Here is a 23,079-nt window from a genome sequence, read left to right as displayed (position 1 = left end):
TACATATGATTANTTTTTTTTTTTTTTTTTTTTACGAAAACGAGAATTAAACATACAAACACATCTATTTACAAGTAATACAAACACTATCTAGTGTAAGAGCGCGCATGCATATTTGAGAAATCAAGACAGTACGTGATCCAAACCAAAGCAAACACACAACAAATGAAATAGAAATCATTTTTTATACTACAACAAATCCAGATACATGTGCACAGGCACAAGAGATCGAGATAGTGCAAGATTCAAACCAAACTAAATGTACTACAGTCAGGATAGAGATCATTTCTGATACTACAAAAATATTGGGTGTACGTGTGCATGCATGCATGAGAGATTGAGACAATTCACCATTCAAACCAAACCAAACCAAACCAAATCAGATGTGCAACAGACCATACCAGGTAGAGATCATTTCTGATACTACAAAAATATTGAGTGTGCGTGCCCATGCATGCACGAGAGATCAAGACAGTTCACAATTCAAACTAAAGCATAGGCACCACAGGCAAAGTAGAAAGCATTTTTTATACTAAAAAAAAAAAGAAAAAAAAAAAGTATCAGGTGTGTGTGTGTGTGTGTGCACGGTTACGAGAGATCGAGAGAGATCGAGAGAGATCGAGAGAGTGCAAGATTCAAGCCAGAGCAATGGCACAACAGAGAAGATAGAAGAAATCACTTCTGATACAACAAAAATCTCATGTGTGTGTGTGTGAGAGAGAGATATCCATTCCGAGTCCAATAAACATTGAAATTGAACACATGATTATTGGACAAAGTAATTTGTTTGAGTCAATAATATTTCTGAGCAAATATGAGAATAAATGGAAGGAAGCACCACAAATTAGAGCATCCAAAAGCCTTACCTCACATTATACAACAATTTGTCTGAGACTCCAACATCTCAGGAGATCTGCAAGCAAATAATATGTTAATTATTGACAGCACAAATAATCAGCTAATTCAAAACATGAGAACAATAAACTCACAATTGTGCGAGATTAGTTAAATCGAAATCAGGTCCCAGCTCTTGCACAATATCATTTGGTGGCTGACCACATTCTTGCATTTTCTGCATCAGCTCGACAATTTTGTCGAAGTTATCGGGTTCGTTTTCATACACGATGTTGAGATCTTTTATCAGTTCGTGTTGCTGCGAATAGCGTTCGTATTCTTCTTTGCTCAAACTTGCTTTATGCTCCTCCAACCATTTGGGATATCTTTCTCCTATTTCCTTCACTGGTTCAAGGAGAATCTCTTTGGATAGAAGCTGTTGCATCATCGTCTCGACCATCAACTCCATGTTCTATGGTTGAAGAAATAGTGCATGTTAGAGTTCCAAGAGATTAATGGGAGGGTGAGTATCAATGCAAGGAGGGAGATACGAAAACCGAGTATCAAAAAAGCTGAATTGAGAACTAGAAGGCGTGAATGTTCCTCTATGGATACCTTCCACCATTTTATGTGTTATCATCTCTATAAAGTTCCAATTGTATCGGATGTCCCCAAAGAGACCTAAGCTAAGTGTTACTAATAAAGGAGGAACATTTGGTAGCCGCAGCCAACTCATATTATAACTCATTAATAAAGCAAAGCAGTGATTGATTCCAAAAACAAACTTAATACGTAAAACAACTCCTTAATACAAGTTAAGACTCCATATAACTGCACTATATAAATCGGAATCTCAAGGGTCTAAAGGTTGGAAGGAAAAAGGAACTCACATCGGTTGGGGAGGAAAACAGAACCCCCTTTATAAGGGTGTGGAAACTTCTCCCTAGCATACGTGTTTTAAAAACCTTAAGGGAAAGCTCGAAAGGGAAAGTTCAAAGAGAACAATATCTGCTAGCGGTGGGCTTAAGCCGTTACAAATGGTATCAGAGCCAGACACCGGGCGATGTGCCAGCGAGAAGGCTGAGCCCCGAAGAAGGTGGACACGAGGTGGTGTGCCAACAAGGACGCTGGGCTCGAAGGGGGTGGATTGGGAGGTCCCACATCGATGGAAGGAGGGAACGAGTGGCAGTGAGGACGCTAGGCCCCGAAGGAGGATGGATTGTGAGATCCTACATTAGTTGGGGAGGAGAACGAAACACCCTTTATAAAGGTGTGGAAACCTCACCCTCGCAGACGTGTTTTAAAAATCTTGAGGGGAACCCCAAAAGGGAAAGCCTAAAGAGGACAATATCTAGCGGTGGGCTTAGGGTGTTATACAATAATTGAGGGACCCAAAGCAAAATATGAAAAAGGATATCCAAAAAAACATATTGTCCTTCTAAAGGCAATCTTGCAATAAAGCAAGTGATATGGAGGTAATTTAAGATAACGGATCAAGAAAGAAGATTCTGATGGGAACAATGGAAACTCCCAGTATCTTTATTCTCTGCACTTCTCTACGAGCATTTTCAGAAGAAAGGCCTCAAAACTGTGGACCAAATAGCATAAAAGTATTCTTAAAAGACCATGAAAAGAGTTTAATCGGCTAAAAGTACATCCCAGTGAACTTCATGCCAAACTCACCCTAAGTCAGCATCTAAACACATAATATTACAAAATTGTTGAGGATTGTTGGAAGAGGAGTTTTGCATCCGCTAATTAAGGGATTGATCATGGGTTTATATATAAGTAAGGAATATATCTCCAATGGTATGAGGCCTTTTGGGGAAACCAAAAGCAAAGCCACGAGAGGTTATGCTTAAAGTGGACAATATCATACCATTGTAGAGGGTCGTGATTCCTAACATGGTATCAGAGTCATGCCCTTAACTTAGCAAGAATCCTCAAATGTCGAACAAAGAAGTTGAGACCCTCAAAAGTGTAGTCAAAAGTGACTCAAGTGTCGAACAAATGGTGTACTTTGTTCGAAGGCTCCAGAGAACGAGTCGAGCCTTAATTAAGGGGAGGTTGTTCGAGGGCTCCATAGGCCTTAGGAGAGGCTCTATGGTGTACTTTGTTCGAGGGGAGGATTGTCGGAAGAGGAATCCCACATTGGCTAATTAAGAGTTGATCATAAGTTCATATATAAGTAAGGAATACATCTCCATTGATACGAGACCTTTTAGGGAAGCCAAAAGAAAAACCATGAAAGCTCAAGGTGACAATATCATACTATTGCGAAGTTCGTGATTCGTTTAAGCCACATCAAAACTAGGAAAAGTATTTCCACTAAAGGTCAAATTCAACATTGAAAAGTTCCAAAGGCTTTTCAAGCAATGTACCTGAGAGCCAGCCATCTCCTCGAACTGCTTCACCCAATCTTCCATCAAAGCATCTTGACCAAAATCATCACCACCAGCTTTAGGGCCAGTGACCGATTCAAGCCCCTTGACGGCCTCTCTGGTCTGTTCTCTAAGCTTATCAAGAGCCTCATACACATGCGATTCCTTCGAAACCTTCTGCTTCCCTTTTTTCATGCTCCTCAAGTCAGGCAAACCCAACCCTAAACCTTGAACTCCAGAAGGAAGAGCCCCTCTACTCTCCGCCCCATCTCCATTTCTACAACACCACACAACTAAAAACATCAAGAATCCAACTAAATACGCTACAAAACATAGCTTCCAACACAGAAATTGATTGATATAAACCTCGAAACGGAATGGTTAGGGTCGATTTTCCGAAAATCGTCCAAAGCACCTGAGACAATCCGAGACAAATTCATAACAAACATGAAGAAAAACGTTAAAGAAATGGAAACCCACTACGTATTGCATGAAGTTTGAAGGCATACTGTCAAGCAGTTCGTGTAAATCATCGGAATGGTCGGCCATGGATGAAAATTAAACTGGATTTCGAAGATTTTGCTCTGTTTGTATCGGTTTATCCCAGTTTCGAGAGTGAATGCCGCGGAGGACTGGGAAATGGGTCTTCGAGAAACAAATCGGCTTGGGATTGCGAGTGACAGATTCTCAGAATGGCGGTGTAACCAACGCAATGTGCAAAATTGTTCGTTAGCAAATCGATCTGACGGTTGCCATTCGATATTGGGTTTGACTCGTTGACCCTAAACCCATCGCCAAGTTCCGACTGCGGACCGGTGATAAGGTGAAAATTTGGCAATAATTTTAAAAAGGCTAAATTAATAAATAACCATAAATTTTAATGTCTATACATTTAAAATGAAAATTAAATAAAAATCTTTAAAACTTAAAATATATATATATATATTTTACGTTTAGTTGAAAATTAATATTTATTCGAAAAATATTTTTAAACAAATGGTCAACAACCATATATCGAAGTCGTTGTATCAAATAAAAAAACTATATATATATAGTTATAATTATATATGGTTATATCGGGTAAAACTACATACAGTAAACGGAGGGTGTGAGTTGTACAATCCTAACAAATGTTTAAATAAAAATTAAAGTACTATTTAAATAAAAATTAATAATAATAATTGTCGGTTTCAACCAATTGTGTCTTCATTTTTCAATATCTTATCCATAAAAATATCGAAACTAAGATATCAGAGTATACTAAGAGATCTCGTATGTATTGGTTAGTATATCCGAATTTCTGAAGATACATGTGTTGGATGATGAAAGTCCCACATCGACTAAGTTAGGGAATGATCATGGGTTTATAAACAAAGTGGAAGCCCAAAGCAAAGCTATAAGAGCTTAGGCTCAAAGTGGACAATATCATATCATTGTGGAGAGTCGTGTTCGTCTAACATGGTATCAGAGCGATGCCTAAACTTAGTCGTGCCAATAGATTGGTAACTTCTCAAATATCGAACAAAAAGGACTCCAAAAGAAAATGAATCAATAGTCGTGCCAAAAGATGACTGAGACTCCAAAGGAGTCGAGCCTCGATTAAGGGGAGGCGCACTAAGTTAAGGAACGATCATGTGCCAAAAGATGACTGAGACTCCAAAGGAGTCGAGCCTCGATTAAGGGGAGGCGCACTAAGTTAAGGAACGATCATGGGTTTATAAACAAAAAATACTTTATCCATTGGTATGAGGCATTTTGGGGCTTTCCCCATTGGTACGAGGCCTCTCGACAATATTATACCATTGTGGAAAATAATATAGACGTGTATAATTAATAATATTTATAAAAAAAATCTCAAATTTTTTTTTATGTTTTTTACTTTAATTTCATAAATTTTGAATTTATTAATGAAAATAAAGTATAATGAAGAAAATGTAAAAATAGTGAAAATCTGTTAAATGTATACACTACCGCAGCAGCAGCCGCATCAGCGAAGGTCAGTCGGGTCCGCTCGTGGGAGTGGATATTTACACAACCAGTAGGAGTCACACACGGGCACAAACAAGCCTTCAATGGCTGCCGCTATGTCGCCGGCCGTTTCTCTCCGCTTCAATCCCTATTCAGCTCTCCGTCTCATCACCAGATTCCCTAAAAAACTACCACTGCACATTCTTTTCCCGCCAATTCCCCGCCGCCACTCTTCTGATTATTTCCGGCGAAGTTTTCGCACTGCCGTCTCTGCAGCTCTCTCATCCGGGGAAGCTACGGGGAAGACGAAACCTGAAGTTTCTGATGTTTGGAAGGCCTCGCTAGGGGAGAAGGTTGGGGAATTCAGAAAGAAGCTGAGGATATCTGAAGTCAAGGGCGGACTCGATGAAGGGCTGGATAGAGTCGGACAGACGCTCATCGTTAAGGGATGGGTTCGAACTCTTCGGGTTCAGAGCAGCGTTACGTTCATGGAGGTAAGGTCAGGCTATTCGTGATGTGATAGGGATTAGTTTAGAGGCTGAGAAATGCAGGATAGGAAGTTTGAGATTTTCTTTTCTATTTCCTTATCCGAATCATTTTCATTCATGTGGTGGTAAATTCTGAATGAAAACTGGAAGATAAGATTGCATTAACCATATGAGAATTGGCTTGATAATTCTTGGCCAGTCTAGTATTCTTAAGTTGTAGCGAAAAATCGCACGGCATCATTGAATGAAAACACCGTCGAATCGCATCGTGGAGCTTCTGTTATTAGCACAGTCGTAAATTTTTTTAAAGCTCTGTTTTGGTTCCATGATGATTTTATTGGTTTTAGCAATAACAAATTTAAGAGATTGGGGATATGAAACAGAGCCATCATTGACATAAATTTCAAATGGGGCAAAAGAAAAAAATGGAAACATAAAAATTGCAGTTTTAGATAGGGGATTGGATATGGATTGTTGGAAGAATAAATATTGTTTTGTATCGTGATTATCTTATTGCCTCGTTTTTTCTTGCGCTTAGGTAAATGATGGCTCATGCATTTCAAATATGCAATGTGTCATGGATTCAACTACAGAAGGTTATGATCAGGTATTCAAGTCAGCTAAATCTGGTACTTAAATAGTTGTTGAACTCTGCTTATTCTTTTTTTTTTCTTTAATAAACAATGTCAATAGCAAGCATATCCATCTTTTGAACCTAAGAAACTAACTATCTTGTAGATATTGAACTTCGAATCAAAAAATAATACACGAGAAGGCTAGAGTATATAGGAAACTGTTTGGGGTTTGAAATATGCATATTTGTTCTATAACTAACTTGCCTGATTGATAGAGTGATCAATCTTCTCTCTTTCATTTTCATTTTGGTGGTTGATATTTTGGGAGGATGATCGTGAAAGCTGTTAACTAACAGTTGGCAATAGAGAATGCAGTTATTTACGCACTTACCATTTATTTAGATGATCGTTTTATTTTCCTTGTGACAACTTTTTTTAAAAAAGAAAAGGCAATTTTGAAGATCTACAGGTATCTGAACGAACTGTTTTCTTCTTTTGCTCCTTGGAATTTTGTAGTTGAGAGAGTTAATAAGGATAACAAAAAGAGGCTCCATCAACTGTAGTAGACAATTACAAAAGAAGTTATATCATGGACACCGAGAGAGGCATTAGGATTTCTTTTAATAGGTATTTTCTTGTCTCTGTGTTCTTATTCCAGTTTTGGAGTTTGATGGCAGGTTGAATCAGGCTTGATCGCAACTGGTGCATCAGTCTGGGTGCAAGGAGTCGTGGTTGCCAGCCAAGGATCAAAACAAAAAGTGGAACTGAAACTCCAAAAAGTTGTTATGGTTAGTACTTCTCATCCTTTTTTCTCAAGTAGTTTTGGCTACAATCATTTTTCCTGATTACGAACTGCAGTATTTGCTCATATAATACATACATCCAGAAAAAAGGTGATATATATTTGAACGGCACAAGAAAAAGAATTTATTAGTACAAGGTATTAGTACGTTGGATTAACTTCATTGAAAAGGCGGTGACCATATTCATATGCGTTCGAAAGGAACCTAGAAAGAATGAAACAATTGCTAAGGGTCCATTGGACAACCATTTCTATTTTCGGCTTAAAATTTTTACATTAGAAAGTTATTGAATAATGCCTTTTTTATTGTGAACTTTAAAATTGAAAAAATCAATGTTGCTTTGTTTTGACTTTTCTAATCGATTATTCAAATGGACAGGCAAGAGTGTAAAAGGAAATTATATTTGAAGAAAGAAAAGCAGGGGAAAGTAGTGAAGAAAGTGTGTATAGGAATGGAGATGCGTACAAAATTAATAGGAAAAATGTGAGTTGAGAGAAGATAATAAGATAAAATACATGGGTAAAGAGAGATTGGTAAGAGAAGGGCTACGTTATTGGAATAAGATTCTGTGTCCCTTAAAAAAAAAATCTAAGATATCAAAAACATTTTTGAGGAATGGAAAAGAATAGCTATCAAACGTATTTGATTTTAAGAAAAGTGAAAGTTAGAAATGGAACGGTCTTCTAATAAGCTTGGATACTTGCATCAATAATTTGCTCTTTGCCTTTGTCAATACATGAAAATGGCAAACACAGTTTCTTTTAATGAAGTAAAAGTTGAGCTATTGAATTTACTTTCTTACTCTATTAATGGCTGATAAATTATATTTGATATCATGTACTTAGACTGCATCATAGATGTTCAAATTCAGAAAACATTTCCCCTTGTGTTAATATTTTCTGTATTTCAGGTTGGCAAGAGTGATCCTTCCTATCCCGTCCAAAAGAAAAGAGTTAGCAGAGAATTTTTGAGAACCAAAGCTCATCTTCGTCCAAGAACAAACACCTTTGGGGCGGTATTGTTCTGTTTTTTATTTTTATTTTTTTATTTAGTATAGATTCTAGAATACAAGGCTAGGGTGCTACTCCTGATATTCATGAAAAATAAAGGTTTCAATTGTCTAATTCACCAAAATGAACTATTTTGACATCATGGAAAATTTAGGAATGAATGGAAATCTTAAACTTTTGTGCTTTCTGATGTAGTGAATCAATGGATCAAATGTCTCAATCTTTGTTTTTTTTTGGGGGGGTTAAAATGTTGGAAGTATCATTCCTTAAAGAACATCTTTTCCTGGTGAAGATATTGATGAAACCAAAGGAGACACAAGGACATCCTCTTTTCATACGTCCTAATGATTTGAATTGTTGGATATCATTTTTTCATGGCGCTTGTATTATTCTTGGATCTTTCATAGGTTGGGAAAAGAAAACACGATGTGTTCACTTTGTTGACATAGATTTAGAGGGAAAAGTAAAACGACAGATGAATTTTGTGAAAGCATTTGTACGGAATTTGTGTTTGGAAATGAATTCTTGCCTCTTTAATAAAAGTAAGGAAAATGGATGAGGTCTTTGGCTTGGAAAAATTTCAATGCATTTTTTGTCTAATAAACTCAAATATAAGTGCCTTTATGTTAACTTTTAAAGGGAGGTTGCCTCGTCAATATATGTATGTATATGTGTGTGTATATATATATATATATATATATATATATATATATATACATATATATATATATATATAGATATGTATGTATGTATGTATATGTGTAGAAAAAGTTTGTTTCCCTCCTAAGTTTTCCGTTAGAAGATCTTTTAATTTTGCTTTGCCTCCTCCGGGTGGAGATTATTTATGGATTTCCTCTATGCTACTTAATTGTCACGTTCTTGTTTCCTGAAAATTGGTAACTGATCAAAACAATTAGTCAGACAAAATTTATGTACTGGCTTTTGTTTAACAATTTTTATGAACGGTTGTCTAATCAATCAGTTTGAATATTATGGTGTGGTATAGGTTGCAAGGGTGAGGAATGTTTTGGCATACGCTACGCACAAGTTCTTCCAAGAAAATGGATTTGTTTGGGTTTCAAGTCCTATTATTACAGCATCAGATTGTGAAGGAGCTGGTGAACAGTTCTGCGTGACTACTTTGGTAGGGTCTAAACTTAGAAAAGCCTGGAATTTGTATGTTCTATTCAATATTCTTGTGGAACATTAGATTTTTTTTTTTTTTAAAAAAAACTTTTTCTGGTGGTGACAGATCCCAAGCTCTGGGGAAGCTGCTAATTCTTATGTGGGCTCCATTCCAAAGACAAAAGAGGGATTTATTGATTGGTCACAGGTGATTTTTTTTGCTAACTTAGGAAACAAGCCTTGAATCTAGTTATGTTATTTGTCAACCATCTTTTTGATTCTTACTGATGAAATTTATGGAAGATGTTAATGAGTTATTTCCAGACACTCTCTTTGAAACTTCTCCGTATTATTTTCTTTGCAAGCATTTAATTTATTCCTTTTCCATTTTTGTTTAAGGATTTTTTCGGGAAACCAGCATTCTTGACTGTCTCAGGGCAACTCAACGCTGAAACTTATGCTACTGCTCTCTCTGATGTATAATTTTTCTCCATTACTGGTTCTTGTTTAGACATGATGGTGGAATTAATGCAAACTGCTAATACTTTGTTCTCAAATCTTTCACAGGTTTATACTTTTGGACCGACATTTAGAGCAGAAAATTCCAATACATCCAGACATTTAGCTGAATTTTGGGTAACTAGTTTCGCATTTGTTTAATTTCCGACCAAGGTCAGTTCTGCAAGTTTTCATATGTGATAAGAAGCATCTTAAAGCAACTCTTTTACTTTATTCTTTAGATGATTGAACCAGAACTTGCATTTGCTGATTTGGATGACGACATGGCTTGTGCAACTGCATATCTCCAGTATGTAGTACGTTACCTTTCATGACTATTGTATTGTCTTAGGTTGTACTTGATTGACAAATATTTGGAAAGCTTGGATTACTTAATTTCAGAGTGACGAAAGCTTTTATTTCTAGGTGAGACATATTCTTGAAAATTGCAAGGAAGACTTGGATTTCTTCAATACATGGATTGAGAAAGGAATTATTGATCGACTGACGGTAGGAACTCTTACCATTACTTCTAGACCGTTAACAGTTATTTTCTTTATATGTAGTGTCTGTTGAAACTTTATTTACATCTATCATCTATGCCAATTTACCATTGCCATAAATTTTTCGATTTTTGTGTGCTCTGCAGGACTTGGTTGAAAAAGATTTTGTGCAGTTGACGTATACAGATGCAGTTGAGCTTCTTCTTCGAGCAAATAAGAAGTTCGAATTTCCGGTAGTGCCCACTAGTTTTATTACACTGAGCTATAGAAGTTCTGGTTCCATCTTGCACTCATTTCTCTATGATTCTATATATTGCACATTGGTAAATATTGATAGAATTCGTTTATTTATGTAGAGATGAACATACTCTATGATTAGATAATTTGAGAGATATCTAGTCTCTTGACTCGGTGCACTCTCTCAACCATGATTTCTTTCAAAACACTAACTGAGGTCACTCCTTTTTCAATCATGATTAGTCACAGTGGACCTGCAATCATTCTAACTACGCAGAAGATATATCCCTACCCTTCTTATGACCATACACTTACATAACAAATGGCCTATTCCATCCAATTCCTTACTGGGAACAAACTGTTTTAAAGGATTCTTTTGTTGAATATTACTTAAATTTATTTGTTTATTTCTTACTAATCTAGTTTGGTTCATTTCTTCCCAATCTAGTTTAGTTTTGGTGAATTATAGCATTGATATGCAAGTCAAGTTGCTTTCGTGAGTGTTATCGCTTGTTCTTGCCTCTCAATTTATTTATTTTTTTAATATTATCGGGCCAAGTTGATAAATGATATAAGATGTAACTGCCCTTGTTTTTTTACCATGTTACACACTTGGGAATCTCTGCCTTATCATTGGTGCTAATAAATCAAATGGCCAAGTATAGTAATTGCTGTGCATTGTAATGTGGTCATTGCTATGTTGATCTCAAATTTTCTAAAATTTTCTTAGGTCAAGTGGGGTAGTGATTTACAAAGCGAACATGAGCGTTATATAACTGAGGAGGCATTTGGTGGATGCCCTGTAATAATCAGAGACTATCCAAAGGTATGCTTTTCTTTGTGTTTTTAATCTTCCGAATATTGATCAAAGAAATTACACTGATTTTGCCAATTGATGTAAAATTATAGGAGATAAAAGCATTCTACATGCGGCAAAATGATGATGGAAAGACTGTTGCGGCCATGGATATGTTGGTTCCTCGGGTAATGTTAAAAGTTATAATGCCAATATATCTCTTTACCTTCCAATGGGAATGTGTTGTCTTTTTATCGTGTAACTTTTTGAAGGAATTGACTTCCAGGCATCAGCTTAGAAACAGTATGAATAGTTGGGAGAAAAGTCTAGTGGGTTATGTGGTTTCCAATTTTTGACTCTTATGCAGTCATCTTCCCCGTTTTCACTTCGTTCTTTAACTCTAGCGTTTGAGATAGAGATCCCTTTTTCATACCATTGATTGTTTCTACGCTAAAATACTATCCTTGTATTGTAAAAGACCAGGAATGCGAGGATAGTGTAAAAGGCCGTGAATGCAAGGAAAAATTTTTTTTTTTTTTTTTTGATATACATATAAGAATACGCATAAGTAATTGTTGCAATTTGAGTCAATAATTGATGCAATATGCAAGCCATTTCTACAACTGATCATCATCTTCATTGTCATGTGGGGCTGCCTTCTCTCGATTCAACATACCTTAATTTTTGTTATTGTGTCGAGCAAATTTATTTGTTATTGGTTCTACATTACAGTTGGTTTGTTTGATTAATTGACGTTCAGGTACTTATTGTATTTGAGAAAGAATACTTGATTGTATTCAAAATTTGGCAGCATGTTATTATCCACTGACCATTAATAATGTCCAAAAGAAGTTAGTACTTTTCTCGGATTTTTTCTCCAATTTATTATGTGACAATGGTGTGGGTATAGCTATAACTAATCTAGTAGCTTTCCGAGAGCATTTCTATGGACATGCAATTAAATGTTAATAATTTATTTTTCTTGTGATTACTTCTAAATATGAGAGACATCTTTTATTCTACAAATCCTTATTGTTAAAGTGAAGGTACCATATGAAGTTCTAATGCTCTTTTCTTTTTCCCCAACTCTCTCGCTTCAGATAGGGGAGCTTATAGGTGGAAGTCAAAGAGAAGAACGGCTTGATTATCTGGAAGCTCGTCTGGATGAGTTGAAACTCAATAAAGACAGCTACTGGTGGTACCTTGACTTGCGTCGTTATGGTTCAGGTTAGAGCTGAAGCCCTCATGGTTGTGATATTAAGTTTGTTTTGTGATTAAAGGAAAAAAGGGCAAAAATGAAACAAGGAAAAACGTTTTACTTTATAGAATAATGATGTGTGTACGTGTGTGTGTTTGTGTGTGGATGTGTGTATTTTCCATTTTTCAATAAGGATAAAAGATAGGGGCATTAGAAAAAAGAACCGCCCTAACAAAGGGTCCAAAGAAACAAAACAAAAGCAAATTACAAAAAGTTGCTTCAATTGTTATGAGTTAAAAATAAAAGATGGTTGCAAAACCTTCTGGACAAATGCCAAGAGAGGCATTGAATGTATCACATTTGAAACCTCCTCTTAAGAACGCTCTAATTTAATCTCTCAAGCTAAGTATTCTNAAAAAAAAAAAAAAAAAAAAAAAAAAAAAAAAAAAAAACATTTGAAGAACCTGACCCCTTTCCTAACAAATTCCCTCCACCAAAAGATCCTTGCATTCTCTGATAGATAGGGCTGAAAGAATGGTGGGGACAAAAAGGATAGGACGTGATTGTCATTAGTAGGAGCCCGAGAGTTTGCCTACACGAGTCATTAATATTTGGAATGAGACAAATAATCAGTAATTCAATATCGAAAGAAAATTAGGTAAAATGCGGAATCTGTTTCTTAATTCAATTGAATCTTATATTAGGTATCACAGAAATTTCAAAACTCATCACTTTCGTTAAAGCTAACTATTTGAGGATGAGATAGCAAGGTGGTCTTTTGATTTCTTCACCGTATACAAGCCAAGACTGCCTATTTTGTGGTGGTGGTGAGGGGAGTAAAAAAAGACGAGATCATCTAAAGCCTGAAAATTTTTCACCACCGGTGATGAATCTATGTCGATTTCTTAGCTAGGAAATGAAACAAACATGCAGAATTATATAGTTTTTGTAGGAAGGTGAAATAATTTGCACAAACTACTTTTTTTGGCATCAAATTTACAGCTGGGTTAGTAAGAGGATGGTGTAGGCAATAATCATTCTTGAGAGCATATGGCATATGTGATATTCCTGTGATAATTTTGGTACTAATTTCAAGTATGAACTCCAGTGCCTTGAAAAGAAAGAAAAGAGAGAAATGATTACATTGTAACCAAACCTCTTTGTGTTTCAGTTCCCCATGCAGGGTTTGGTTTGGGCTTTGAAAGGCTTGTGCAGTTTGTTACTGGAATTGATAACATAAGAGATGCCATCCCATTTCCTCGTTCGCCTGGTTCTGCAGAATTTTAATGGAAAAATTGTTCAGTAACATTATCTTGCTTTTACTCGATTCTTTTATTTAACACCCTTCCCCCCTTTTTATGGAACATGTTCTTCCTGCTCTTCATCTTTGTATTTCCATTACGTTGACACTTGACATTGAGAAAACACTGCTCTATAAGTCTGAAGGTTACAAAACTTGTGTTGCATTTATTCTATACATTGTAATAAATCATTTTTCATGTAAAACTAATGGATATGTAAAACTAATGGGTTGAATCAAATGCTTTTTCAAGCTCAATATCATTCTTAAAACTTTTACGAACTTTTACGAAGTTGGTATTTATGGATATGTAAGAACAACAAAAGTTTTTTTTTTCTTTGGAGTTTGACTATATTTAGTAGTGGGATGTTAACAGATGTACTCAAGTAAAAAAAAAAAAAAAAAAAAAAAAAAAAAAAAAAAAAAAAAAAAAAAAAAAAAAAAAAAAAATGTTAAAAAGTATAATATTTACCGCCTAGACCTTTTTGTCCAAGGATTGAAACTTAGTTTTTATTTGCCTATATTGTTCTTCTAATTGGTATTTGAATATAAAAAATAAAATTAAAATTTCAACCCATTTTAAAAATACATGTTATCAAAGTTTAGAAATTCACATTCCATTCAATCAATTAATTTCAACTCTAATAAGGACTATCTAGAAACCAATTTAAAAACTAATTAATGATCAAATTCAAACTATGAAGAACTAACATTGTCACTTCTGAAATAGAATTTTGAATCTTAAAAACCGTAAGTAGCATTGGTCTTAAGAACCAGCTAAATTGACTAAAATGTATTTCCCACTTAGAAAAATGTTTTAAGAACACTCAAAGATTCTCATCCATTTTGCTTGTAAGACGATGAGACTTGATAGTCCATGCATGTAATAGATGACAATGTCTTCAACTATGAACCAAGTTGAAAGCAAATTGCAATTTTAAGGAACTCATGGTGCCAACCACTAATTTACTATAATTACCGGACTAAAAATTATAAAAAAGGAGAGAAGCAAATCATCTTATTCTTCACAATTCAGTACATTTTTCCATCTTGATGATGTTCAATTTGAAGCACCTTAAGGGCCATTTTCTAGTTTCAGAAAAAACAGGGGGAGGGGGAAAAAAAAATAAACAAATGAACTGTACAGTGGTGCCAAGCAAGGCCTTCTTCTGTCTTTGCTTTAATGTAAAATACTAGCTGCTCCAGAAGTATCGTACGTTGGAACTCCTAGGAGAATAAAATGAACCGACTGACATCTGAGCATAAACATACAGAGATTGTCGACTATATTTGTGTTCACAAATTTCAGGGTTGGGAACAAAGAAATTTCAGAGAAAACAAAAAGGGCACATCCTTTCTGAGGACTGCTTTTAATGAACTCTATATATTCTGGTGCACGACTGACCTTTTTATGTGGGAGAGATGCAGGCACGGCGTTTGTTGCATATGATGAGTATCTGTGTGGATCAACTAAGGAACAAAACTTGGTATTTACATGTTAACTACTTAAAGTTCCACCTCATGGAGGTCATCTCCCATGCCACCACCACCACCATTCATCAGCGTGTGCACCGAGGGTGGTGGTTCACTCGGCATAAAAGATGATGGGGGTATGCCCAATGCTTCACCTAAAGGTTTAAGTCCCGTTGGTTTACGAGGGGGGCTAAGGGCATCACTGAAGTTTGCACCACTCCATGATGCGGTTCGTCGGGAGTTGGCTACTAATGGACCGTTGCCACTTCTATTTGCACCATTGTTTGACATGTTTCCCATGCTAGGAAACCTTTGCATAGGCATAGTAGTTGATGAGGGAGTAGAAAATGAATCGTTTGTGGTGGATGTTGAAGGATGTTCACTGGTCGTGGTGTCCTCCTGAGAGGGTTCTTGTATCGTATCCTCTGTAGGTTCAGTTGACATTGCGGGACTTGGAACAAAGAACTTCGCATTGGCAGCAACCTTTGGCTTAATTGATGGGACGGGAGGCGACTGAAACAAGTTAGCTGAGCTCCCATTGCCTTGGTTGAAGGTGTCAACGTACCTAACAAAACCACACAAGTGCTGAGTTTGGATCATGTTCTTCATTCAATAACTAAAAAAAACGGGACAAATGTCGACTTTTAACATAATATTTCATTTATGAACTAAGAAGGGAAAACAAGCCAAGAGAGAAATTAAATCACTTTCCTACATTAGTACATTTTTCCTTTGTTTTCATTCTTTTGATGGAGATCAGTATGTCCACAAATAAATGATCTTGAAAATTCACCAAATAGCAAGTAAATCCTAGATACAACCACACCATTTCAAAGCCTCACTATGTTTATGGTACTCCATTAGCAAAAATAAATAAACAATCTATACCACTGACTTGATGTTCACTGTTCATAAAGGAGAGCCATTACCGGGAAATCAGAGACCCCTAAAAACAAACCGCAGGACAAAATTTACTAATCCTGTTCCCATAAAACATATGCTACTTGACCTTATTAGACCTCTAGAATTCATTCCTACAACATTCCAAACATAGGCATTAGATTCCCAATAACCCCATTCCCATTCCTAACCGCCAAATGTTTAACTGGTTTGTCTCTAAACAACTTGCATTTCTAGTGCCCAAACTATGCACCCTAGGTGAATACAATGCCTGACAGTTCTCCCAAAGTATTCATTTAACTATACATTCACTGGTTAGTTTCATGAACCTAAGACTCAATATCCAACTATTTCGTTATTTCCCCACTCCTCTCCTTTCTATTAATTTGAATAATAACCGAACGTTCCATTCTATAATAATCCCCTTGGCCATTACAAGGTTACACTGTTGACAGAAATTATAAACCAACCCACAATATCACTAACTGTAACCATTTTAATAAGTTTCAAGGAGTCTCCCTAATGTTGAGTTTCAAGAAGCCCACTAAATGTGAAACGAGAAAAAATATTTTACACTAAATGAAATCACGAATTAATTAAACATTGAAGTAGTACCTTGAACGAACACCCATCCGTCCACGAGCTGAGAATTGGTTTGAACTTGGTGGGATCGGGGGGATTCCGGAACTATTTTCTACAGGAGTCGGATTGGGGGTTGGAAACTCCACATTTCCATCACTGGATGGTGCTTCTTTCTTTAGTACAGATCTCAAGTTGTAATCAGTTCCACCGTTCTGGAATGTCGTAGTTGTAGGAGGTGGTGGTAGGGCTGCCTCTTCTGCAGGAGATTCAACGCCTTCCTCAACCCATCTCTTCAGCTTTTCATCATAATAAAATTTATTCTTCTCACCCAATTTGGCCTTCAGTAATACAACCCAAAAAAAGAAAAAAAACAAAGTTATTTGACGGATAGAAAAGATACTCGCAACCAGATTGGGGAAAAAAAAACAAAGATCTAATGAGGAAAACCTAAAGAATCTGATATGTAACAACCTGCCGATCCGCACGAGGCCCCAAGACTAATCCAACAGTCTTTTGCAATAATTGTGAACCAAAACCAAAACGAGCAAAACGAGATGCTCTTGAATCTGATGTTTTTCCTTGACCATCAGCTGAAATTGATTCCTTTGAAGAACTGCTATGATTCTGCTGCAAATAATAGAATTGATCAACTGATCCAGTCGATAATTATTAATTTTTTCAGCAGTGACAGGCAGAAAATGAAAATTACAAACACCACACCTGTCTTGGAGTTCTGCCAAAATCTGGCTCTGAAACACTCCTGTTCGAAACTGTCATTTTACTGCTATCGGTAGTCCACTCACTTATGGGTTCCATAGAAGCAGATGGAATTAAGGATGACATTGCCATTGTTGACTGACTAGTTGATACTCTGGGGACTACTGGTTCGTGATAATGTTCATTACCATGAACATTACCATGTGAGTTTGATGGTGCAGGAGGTGGTAACCCCCCAACAACACGATGTGCAGTACTGTCAAAAAAGTTGAGCAATTTTCCTACTAATTTTCCAGGGGCTAAATTAGCTGTATATCCACCCTGAGAGTTGTGTGCAAATCGTATGAACATTTGTTAAAACTGCCTTCAACAGTTTATGTCTGAATCAATGAAACAAAAAGTGGGATAAATACCTGTTGATGTGCTCTAATCCTCTCATCAAGAGAAAACAGCAGCTGCTTCCACGTTTCAACTTCAGGTGCACGGCCAGTTTTAAGTGACTTCAAAACTGCTTGGCAGTACCTGATTCAAATTCCACAGTGCGTGATATTTTTGCTGAATTCGAAAAATCATAAAATTCAAACAAATCCTAAAATCATCGGTCATGGTGATAAGGAACCTTGATAGTCTATTTGGCCACTGTCAAAGGACTAGATGACACTGGAACAGAATTTTTTTATTGATTGTATATTTAATTGTGTCCAATTCATCACAATAGATGTTATTTCTTTTTATTTATTTATTTATTTATTTTTTACAAGAAATGTAGCATGATGGATAGTATTCTTCAGCAAAATTCTTTAGATAAACAATATGTCTTATAATCCGGAATAAATAGGCTTACTCTTCAATTGAATTAAAATTATAATCCAAAGTCAACTACAGATTAGCTTTGTTTGGAAAATCTGAAAATCTAGACATGATTGCCATATCATAAGAAAAAAAGAAGATTAGGGGAAGAAGAACCAAGTCTTTTGTAGTGAACATATTTGCTCATTTTCACCACTTAATCATATTATCATGTTTTATCATACTAACTACTCTACCTCGGAGTTCATTCTCCAGAGCTCCATTTTAATCATTAGCTGGATTCTTTCCAATCTTCTTATTTTATGCTTTTCTCTGGGGTACTAATGTTAGAGCTTTTCAGGGGTCCTCAAGGCATTTTTAAGTGAAATTGAATAAGTTACTTCCTATTTCAAATTTTTAACTTCAAGATGGTTCTTCNCCCCATTTTTTTTTTTTTTTTTTTTTTCTTTTGGTTTGGAGAGACATTTCGAGAGCTCTTTCAAATGATCTCGGTTAGTCGTAGAGACTAAGAGGATCTTCATCTTCTCCTTTTAAATTTTTGTTTTCTTATTTGATATATAATCCTCATCCAAAGGGGAAAAAAAATGTAAAACCAGTTAAGGCACTTACTTCAATGAGTCTGAAACTTTCCCCACTTCCGCTAACATGTAAGCATATATGAGCTTATATGGCTGAAATGGTAGAAGGATAAACTGGGAATTTCCAAGAACTTTGGAGTACTCGTATAATTCAGTTCTCTGTTCAGATATAGAAAAGTTTGTAAGCATATATGAACTTATATGGCTGAAATGGTAGAAGAATAAACTGAGAGTTTTCAAGAACTTTGGAGTACTCGTATAATTCGGTTCTCTGTCTAGATATAGAAAAGTAAATTCTGTAGAAACTTCTAAAGTGATACCAAGAGAATAAAAGGAAATAAGTGTGTACAAGTACAGAGCGTTTGGGAATAATAGTGAAACAGCATTGGTAAGATACGCAAGAAAGGAAAATTTCAATACAGCAAATGCTAGAGAGGAGGGAATCCCGACATTGTATAAATAAGAAACTTGGACACATATGAATATGACAAGAACGAAGAGACCTGTTATTTTCTAAAAATCTAGGATACATGCATGACAAAGAAAAGGACATTAGAGTACATGTTATTAACTAAATATTTTCTTTATACAAGAATGAAGTCTGAAGTCAATCATTTATGTGTCTTATATTTCTATTCTATGTCAAATTCTAAAAATAAATAAACAAAAATTTGAACACTCTTTGCTCATGCGTCTGATAATTGTTTGTCGTATGGCTACAGAGTATCCTGTTATTGTGATAATAAGTGTTCAAGACATGCCCAACAAGTGTCATACTAGGAACTTAAGTGTTTGACTGATTGCACTTCATGGAATATATCTAATGAATACCTGAATAGCCTCTGGGCTAGCATAGGTTCGAGGAAATTTCCAGTGATCAGCTCCAATAAGACAGAGTCTAGCACTGTCCGAATATGACTCAAAGTTTGCCTCCGCAACTAAATAGCAAATGTGAGCAGCAGTTATCTGAAAATGTTCCCCAGCCACAATTAAGGTTACAAGACATTCAATAACAACATCAATCACAAACATTTTTCAGAAAGAATCTGACCTCACTCCTTTCCTTCCATAAGGAGTCTCCAAGATGAATAATTACAAGTTCATCATCTTTTGTCCTGTTGGCAGTTATCACTGCTAAATTTTCTTCCCAATCATCCAGCATACTATTTGCAGAAAACTGTGAATACGACCCAGAGAACAACACATGAGCTTGTAAGGCAAATACCCAAAAGATTACGTCATATATCCTGAAAAACTAAGAAAAGTTGATCTTCTCCACACATCTAGCTTAACAGTCACTGAGACTGCTCTCCGATTATTGAGTTGGTTTCCATTTCATGAAGAGGGGAAAAAAATACTATCCATTATAGCACCATAATTGAATTAAGGGATAAGACATGACAGCAGCAATGCTGAATATATTTTACTACGCAAATCATCTTGACCCTACATCACCTGTGAAGAATTTTGAGCCATGCTACCACCCAGAGGATTGATGCTAGACGTTGTATCTGTAGAAAAAACTTCAGCAGGTTGTCCAGCAATAAGCAGGCATAGAGTCCGCAAAGGTGATCCAGCTACCAACTGCTTGAGAGCCATTTGCTTCACAGTATCAATGTAAAACTGCAAAATTCAATAAGCCAGCTTACATATAAGAATTAAAAAAAGGAGGAGTTTTCACCAAAGTAGATAAATTTGAGAATCCAAGATATACTCTAAAAAGGATAAGTCGCAAAGACAATCCACAAGGAAAAAAAGAAAAAAAAGAAAAACAAACCTGGTCACCAAGTTGTGAAGCAAGAACAAGGGCAGGTCCCCATAACTGACCTTCTTGTGCACATTGTAAAGCCTCTTTCTTTCTACCGGATACAAGATAACTCTGAACCTCAGAAGCAGTTGCCTAGATCATGCACCAAAAAAATGTTACATCACCCAGAAGATAACCTTGTTATCATGTATTTGTTTGAGAAAGCATTATGAATTGATACCCGCATTTGTCCTTCAGAAGGCAATGTCTGCAAGCAGTGGCGGCTAAGAGAATGATAGTTATTGAATTGTACGTTATTCATCTTAGCAGAAGCAAAAAGAGTGGCAACTGCTGATTCTGGATTATCACTTTCCTGATAAAAGTACAAATACAAATTAGGATGAAATGCCGTTGACCTCAAGTGTTCATTGAAGAACAGAAACTAGAACATTTCCCATAGGCATAATGTAAGGATAACTCAGACAGATGCAACAATAAGTTAAAATCAACCAAAGGGAATTCTAGAACAAAACTATGAGAAAGAGATCTGCACAAGAAACTAGACCTTTAATTCAAGGAATAATTAAATATATACACATCCACACATTACTCTTTTAAATTAATACTTTGTACGCACATATATTGGTACGAGAGAAAGCTATTTGGAAGAAAAAGCAATAGATGAGAAGTCTGCAAATAAAAAGTAGATTTAAAAAAAAAAAAATATTAAAGACTCGCAGTACACATTCATAAACGATTGTTTAATAATAGATTGGTGTGTGTGTGTGTGTGTGTGTGTGTGTGTGTGTGTGTGGTGGGTGGGGGGCAGTTTACCCGTAACACAGTGTCTGTGCCAAATGGCGATCGAAGTTTCCCATAATGCTGATATCCTATCTTAAGCAAATTAAGGAGGAGCCTCAATGCTTCGCCTTTTCTGTAATCCATTCCTGATGTTTCACAATTTGCAATCCTTTCATCAATCCATTTCTGTAACTCTTTACTCCCCACACTTCCACCAACCAATGGACCAGGAAAGGACTGTTGGCAAAGAGCACTAAAGTAATTATTTGCACCAACATCATTGCCAAAAGCATTGGCATTAGCGTTACCCATGACAACTTCCATCAAGTTCAAGACAGAAATTGTCCCTCCAACAGGATCCTTCACAAGTAACAAAGACAACTGATCAGAGTAGAGTTGATGCATCCAAATGAATAAATCATAAAAGTTCTTTAATCTAAATATGCAGGTAGTGGGACATGATTAATTTGCTTGTGATGGTGTGGTACATATATATTTATATATATCATCGTGAAATATTCAAAACCAGCTTTTGCAACAGAGGATTTTCAAAAAGGAAATGGACAGAGAAAAAAATGAGTCCTAACCTGACTTCCATAAGTTGAGTTTCCAAATGAGCTGCTGTCTTTCACCACTACAAGTTTACCTCCAAATCCGAATGTTACCAATGCATGTGGTGGACGTCCAGCAGAAGATCTTCCAATATTTGAAGCAAAAGAAGACTGATGACCTCCGTGAAAAGATTGTTTAAGATTAGTCAGATGTGTCTGATTGCTATAGTAGTCACTCGATAGAGGCATATGTTCATGCTCCTTTGAATTCTCCTGATGAAACTGATGGCCATAATCCATAGTTGAGGGAAAGCTATTTAAGCTGGTAGGTCCATTGACCTCATTACGACCTTGACTTGGTTGGAAGTATGATGGAACTGTTCCAAAAGAACTAATAGACTTCTGCTGCTCTTTTTTTACAGAAAAATCAGGACTTGTAGACCTATCCAGTACCTGATTTCCACCAAAATTTGGGCCAGCCTGAGATGAAACACTTTCAGCTTGCCAAGTAGTCGAACTCTGTTGATTTTCCTTATGATAAGAGCCTGTCAATTTATCATCGTGGCCTTGATTATCAACACCACTAGATCCATATGTGTTAGGTTGCCCATGAACGCCATAAATACTACTGTTGCTATAATTATAGCTGTTCGGTGATACATACCCGTTGTCATTATCCTGAACATGAGCTTCATTAGTTGATTTAATTGATGAATTGTAGGATTCCAAGGAGCACCATGCTTGAGCAATTGTGTCATAATACCAACCAGGGTATTGAGGATCAAAATACATATGTTCAGGGTACCCAGTAGTCCCTTGTGATACCTGATTAAAGTTAGAAACATCATCTGTCGTGCTAGTCTCAGTTACAGTCCCTGCAACAGACTGAGCAGTTTGTAAATAAGCAGCCTCAGTTTTCGTGCCGGAAACGTCAGCCCATTCCCCGTTCAAATTGGCATCAAAGGTACCTTGGACATTTGCGGCTGCAGCAGAGTCCTCAACCTGATACCATTGCCCAGAAACTGAATCAAACTTCCACCCTGGATAGAGATTTTCCCACTGCTGACTGCTACTTAAATCCTGCCCAGCCGAAACTTGATCTGTGGATCCTTCATAAACTTGCTGATCGGTTTGATACTGCACATAATTAACAGAGTTATTTGCATAGTTCTCGTCTGCACTAGATTTAATTGTTGCTGCACCA

At 36.3% G+C, this 23,079-nt stretch overlaps 3 protein-coding genes across 3 annotated transcripts in view; 1 reads left to right on the top strand and 2 right to left on the bottom strand.

The window, feature by feature from the left end:
- Positions 1-632: 632 nt before the first annotated feature.
- Positions 633-3,962, bottom strand: LOC111799796 (peroxisome biogenesis protein 19-2-like). The gene is made up of 5 exons (XM_023683275.1): positions 3,725-3,962; positions 3,582-3,630; positions 3,216-3,492; positions 990-1,306; positions 633-913 (listed from the first exon to the last, which is right to left on the bottom strand). Exons 1-5 carry the CDS (start codon positions 3,762-3,764, stop codon positions 868-870), a joined length of 729 nt encoding a protein of 242 aa, XP_023539043.1. The 5' UTR covers positions 3,765-3,962; the 3' UTR covers positions 633-867.
- Positions 3,963-5,191: 1,229 nt separating this feature from the next.
- LOC111800971 (asparagine--tRNA ligase, chloroplastic/mitochondrial) lies at positions 5,192-13,889 on the top strand. The gene is made up of 15 exons (XM_023684910.1): positions 5,192-5,677; positions 6,210-6,278; positions 6,924-7,034; positions 7,960-8,064; positions 9,066-9,203; positions 9,312-9,392; positions 9,584-9,661; positions 9,752-9,820; positions 9,925-9,999; positions 10,109-10,192; positions 10,332-10,418; positions 11,153-11,248; positions 11,332-11,406; positions 12,319-12,445; positions 13,588-13,889. Exons 1-15 carry the CDS (start codon positions 5,288-5,290, stop codon positions 13,701-13,703), a joined length of 1,701 nt encoding a protein of 566 aa, XP_023540678.1. The 5' UTR covers positions 5,192-5,287; the 3' UTR covers positions 13,704-13,889.
- Positions 13,890-14,700: 811 nt separating this feature from the next.
- LOC111799641 (protein transport protein SEC16B homolog) overlaps positions 14,701-23,079 on the bottom strand; it is a 9,682-nt gene continuing 1,303 nt past the window's right edge. The window contains exons 3-15 of the mRNA XM_023683064.1: positions 21,912-23,077; positions 21,358-21,684; positions 20,765-20,896; positions 20,554-20,676; positions 20,232-20,399; positions 19,828-19,953; positions 19,608-19,742; positions 18,808-18,935; positions 17,802-17,910; positions 17,392-17,709; positions 17,143-17,298; positions 16,705-17,009; positions 14,701-15,754 (exon numbers count right to left, since the gene is read on the bottom strand). Of these exons, the coding sequence (XP_023538832.1) occupies positions 15,223-15,754; positions 16,705-17,009; positions 17,143-17,298; positions 17,392-17,709; positions 17,802-17,910; positions 18,808-18,935; positions 19,608-19,742; positions 19,828-19,953; positions 20,232-20,399; positions 20,554-20,676; positions 20,765-20,896; positions 21,358-21,684; positions 21,912-23,077 (3,725 nt within the window). The 3' untranslated portion in view covers positions 14,701-15,222. The remainder of the gene's footprint in view (positions 15,755-16,704; positions 17,010-17,142; positions 17,299-17,391; positions 17,710-17,801; positions 17,911-18,807; positions 18,936-19,607; positions 19,743-19,827; positions 19,954-20,231; positions 20,400-20,553; positions 20,677-20,764; positions 20,897-21,357; positions 21,685-21,911; positions 23,078-23,079) is intronic.

The sequence above is a fragment of the Cucurbita pepo genome, chromosome LG08, assembly GCF_002806865.2.
Source record: "Cucurbita pepo subsp. pepo cultivar mu-cu-16 chromosome LG08, ASM280686v2, whole genome shotgun sequence".
NCBI classification, from domain to species: Eukaryota; Viridiplantae; Streptophyta; class Magnoliopsida; order Cucurbitales; family Cucurbitaceae; genus Cucurbita; species Cucurbita pepo.
This window is presented reverse-complemented; position numbering and strand designations above follow the sequence as displayed.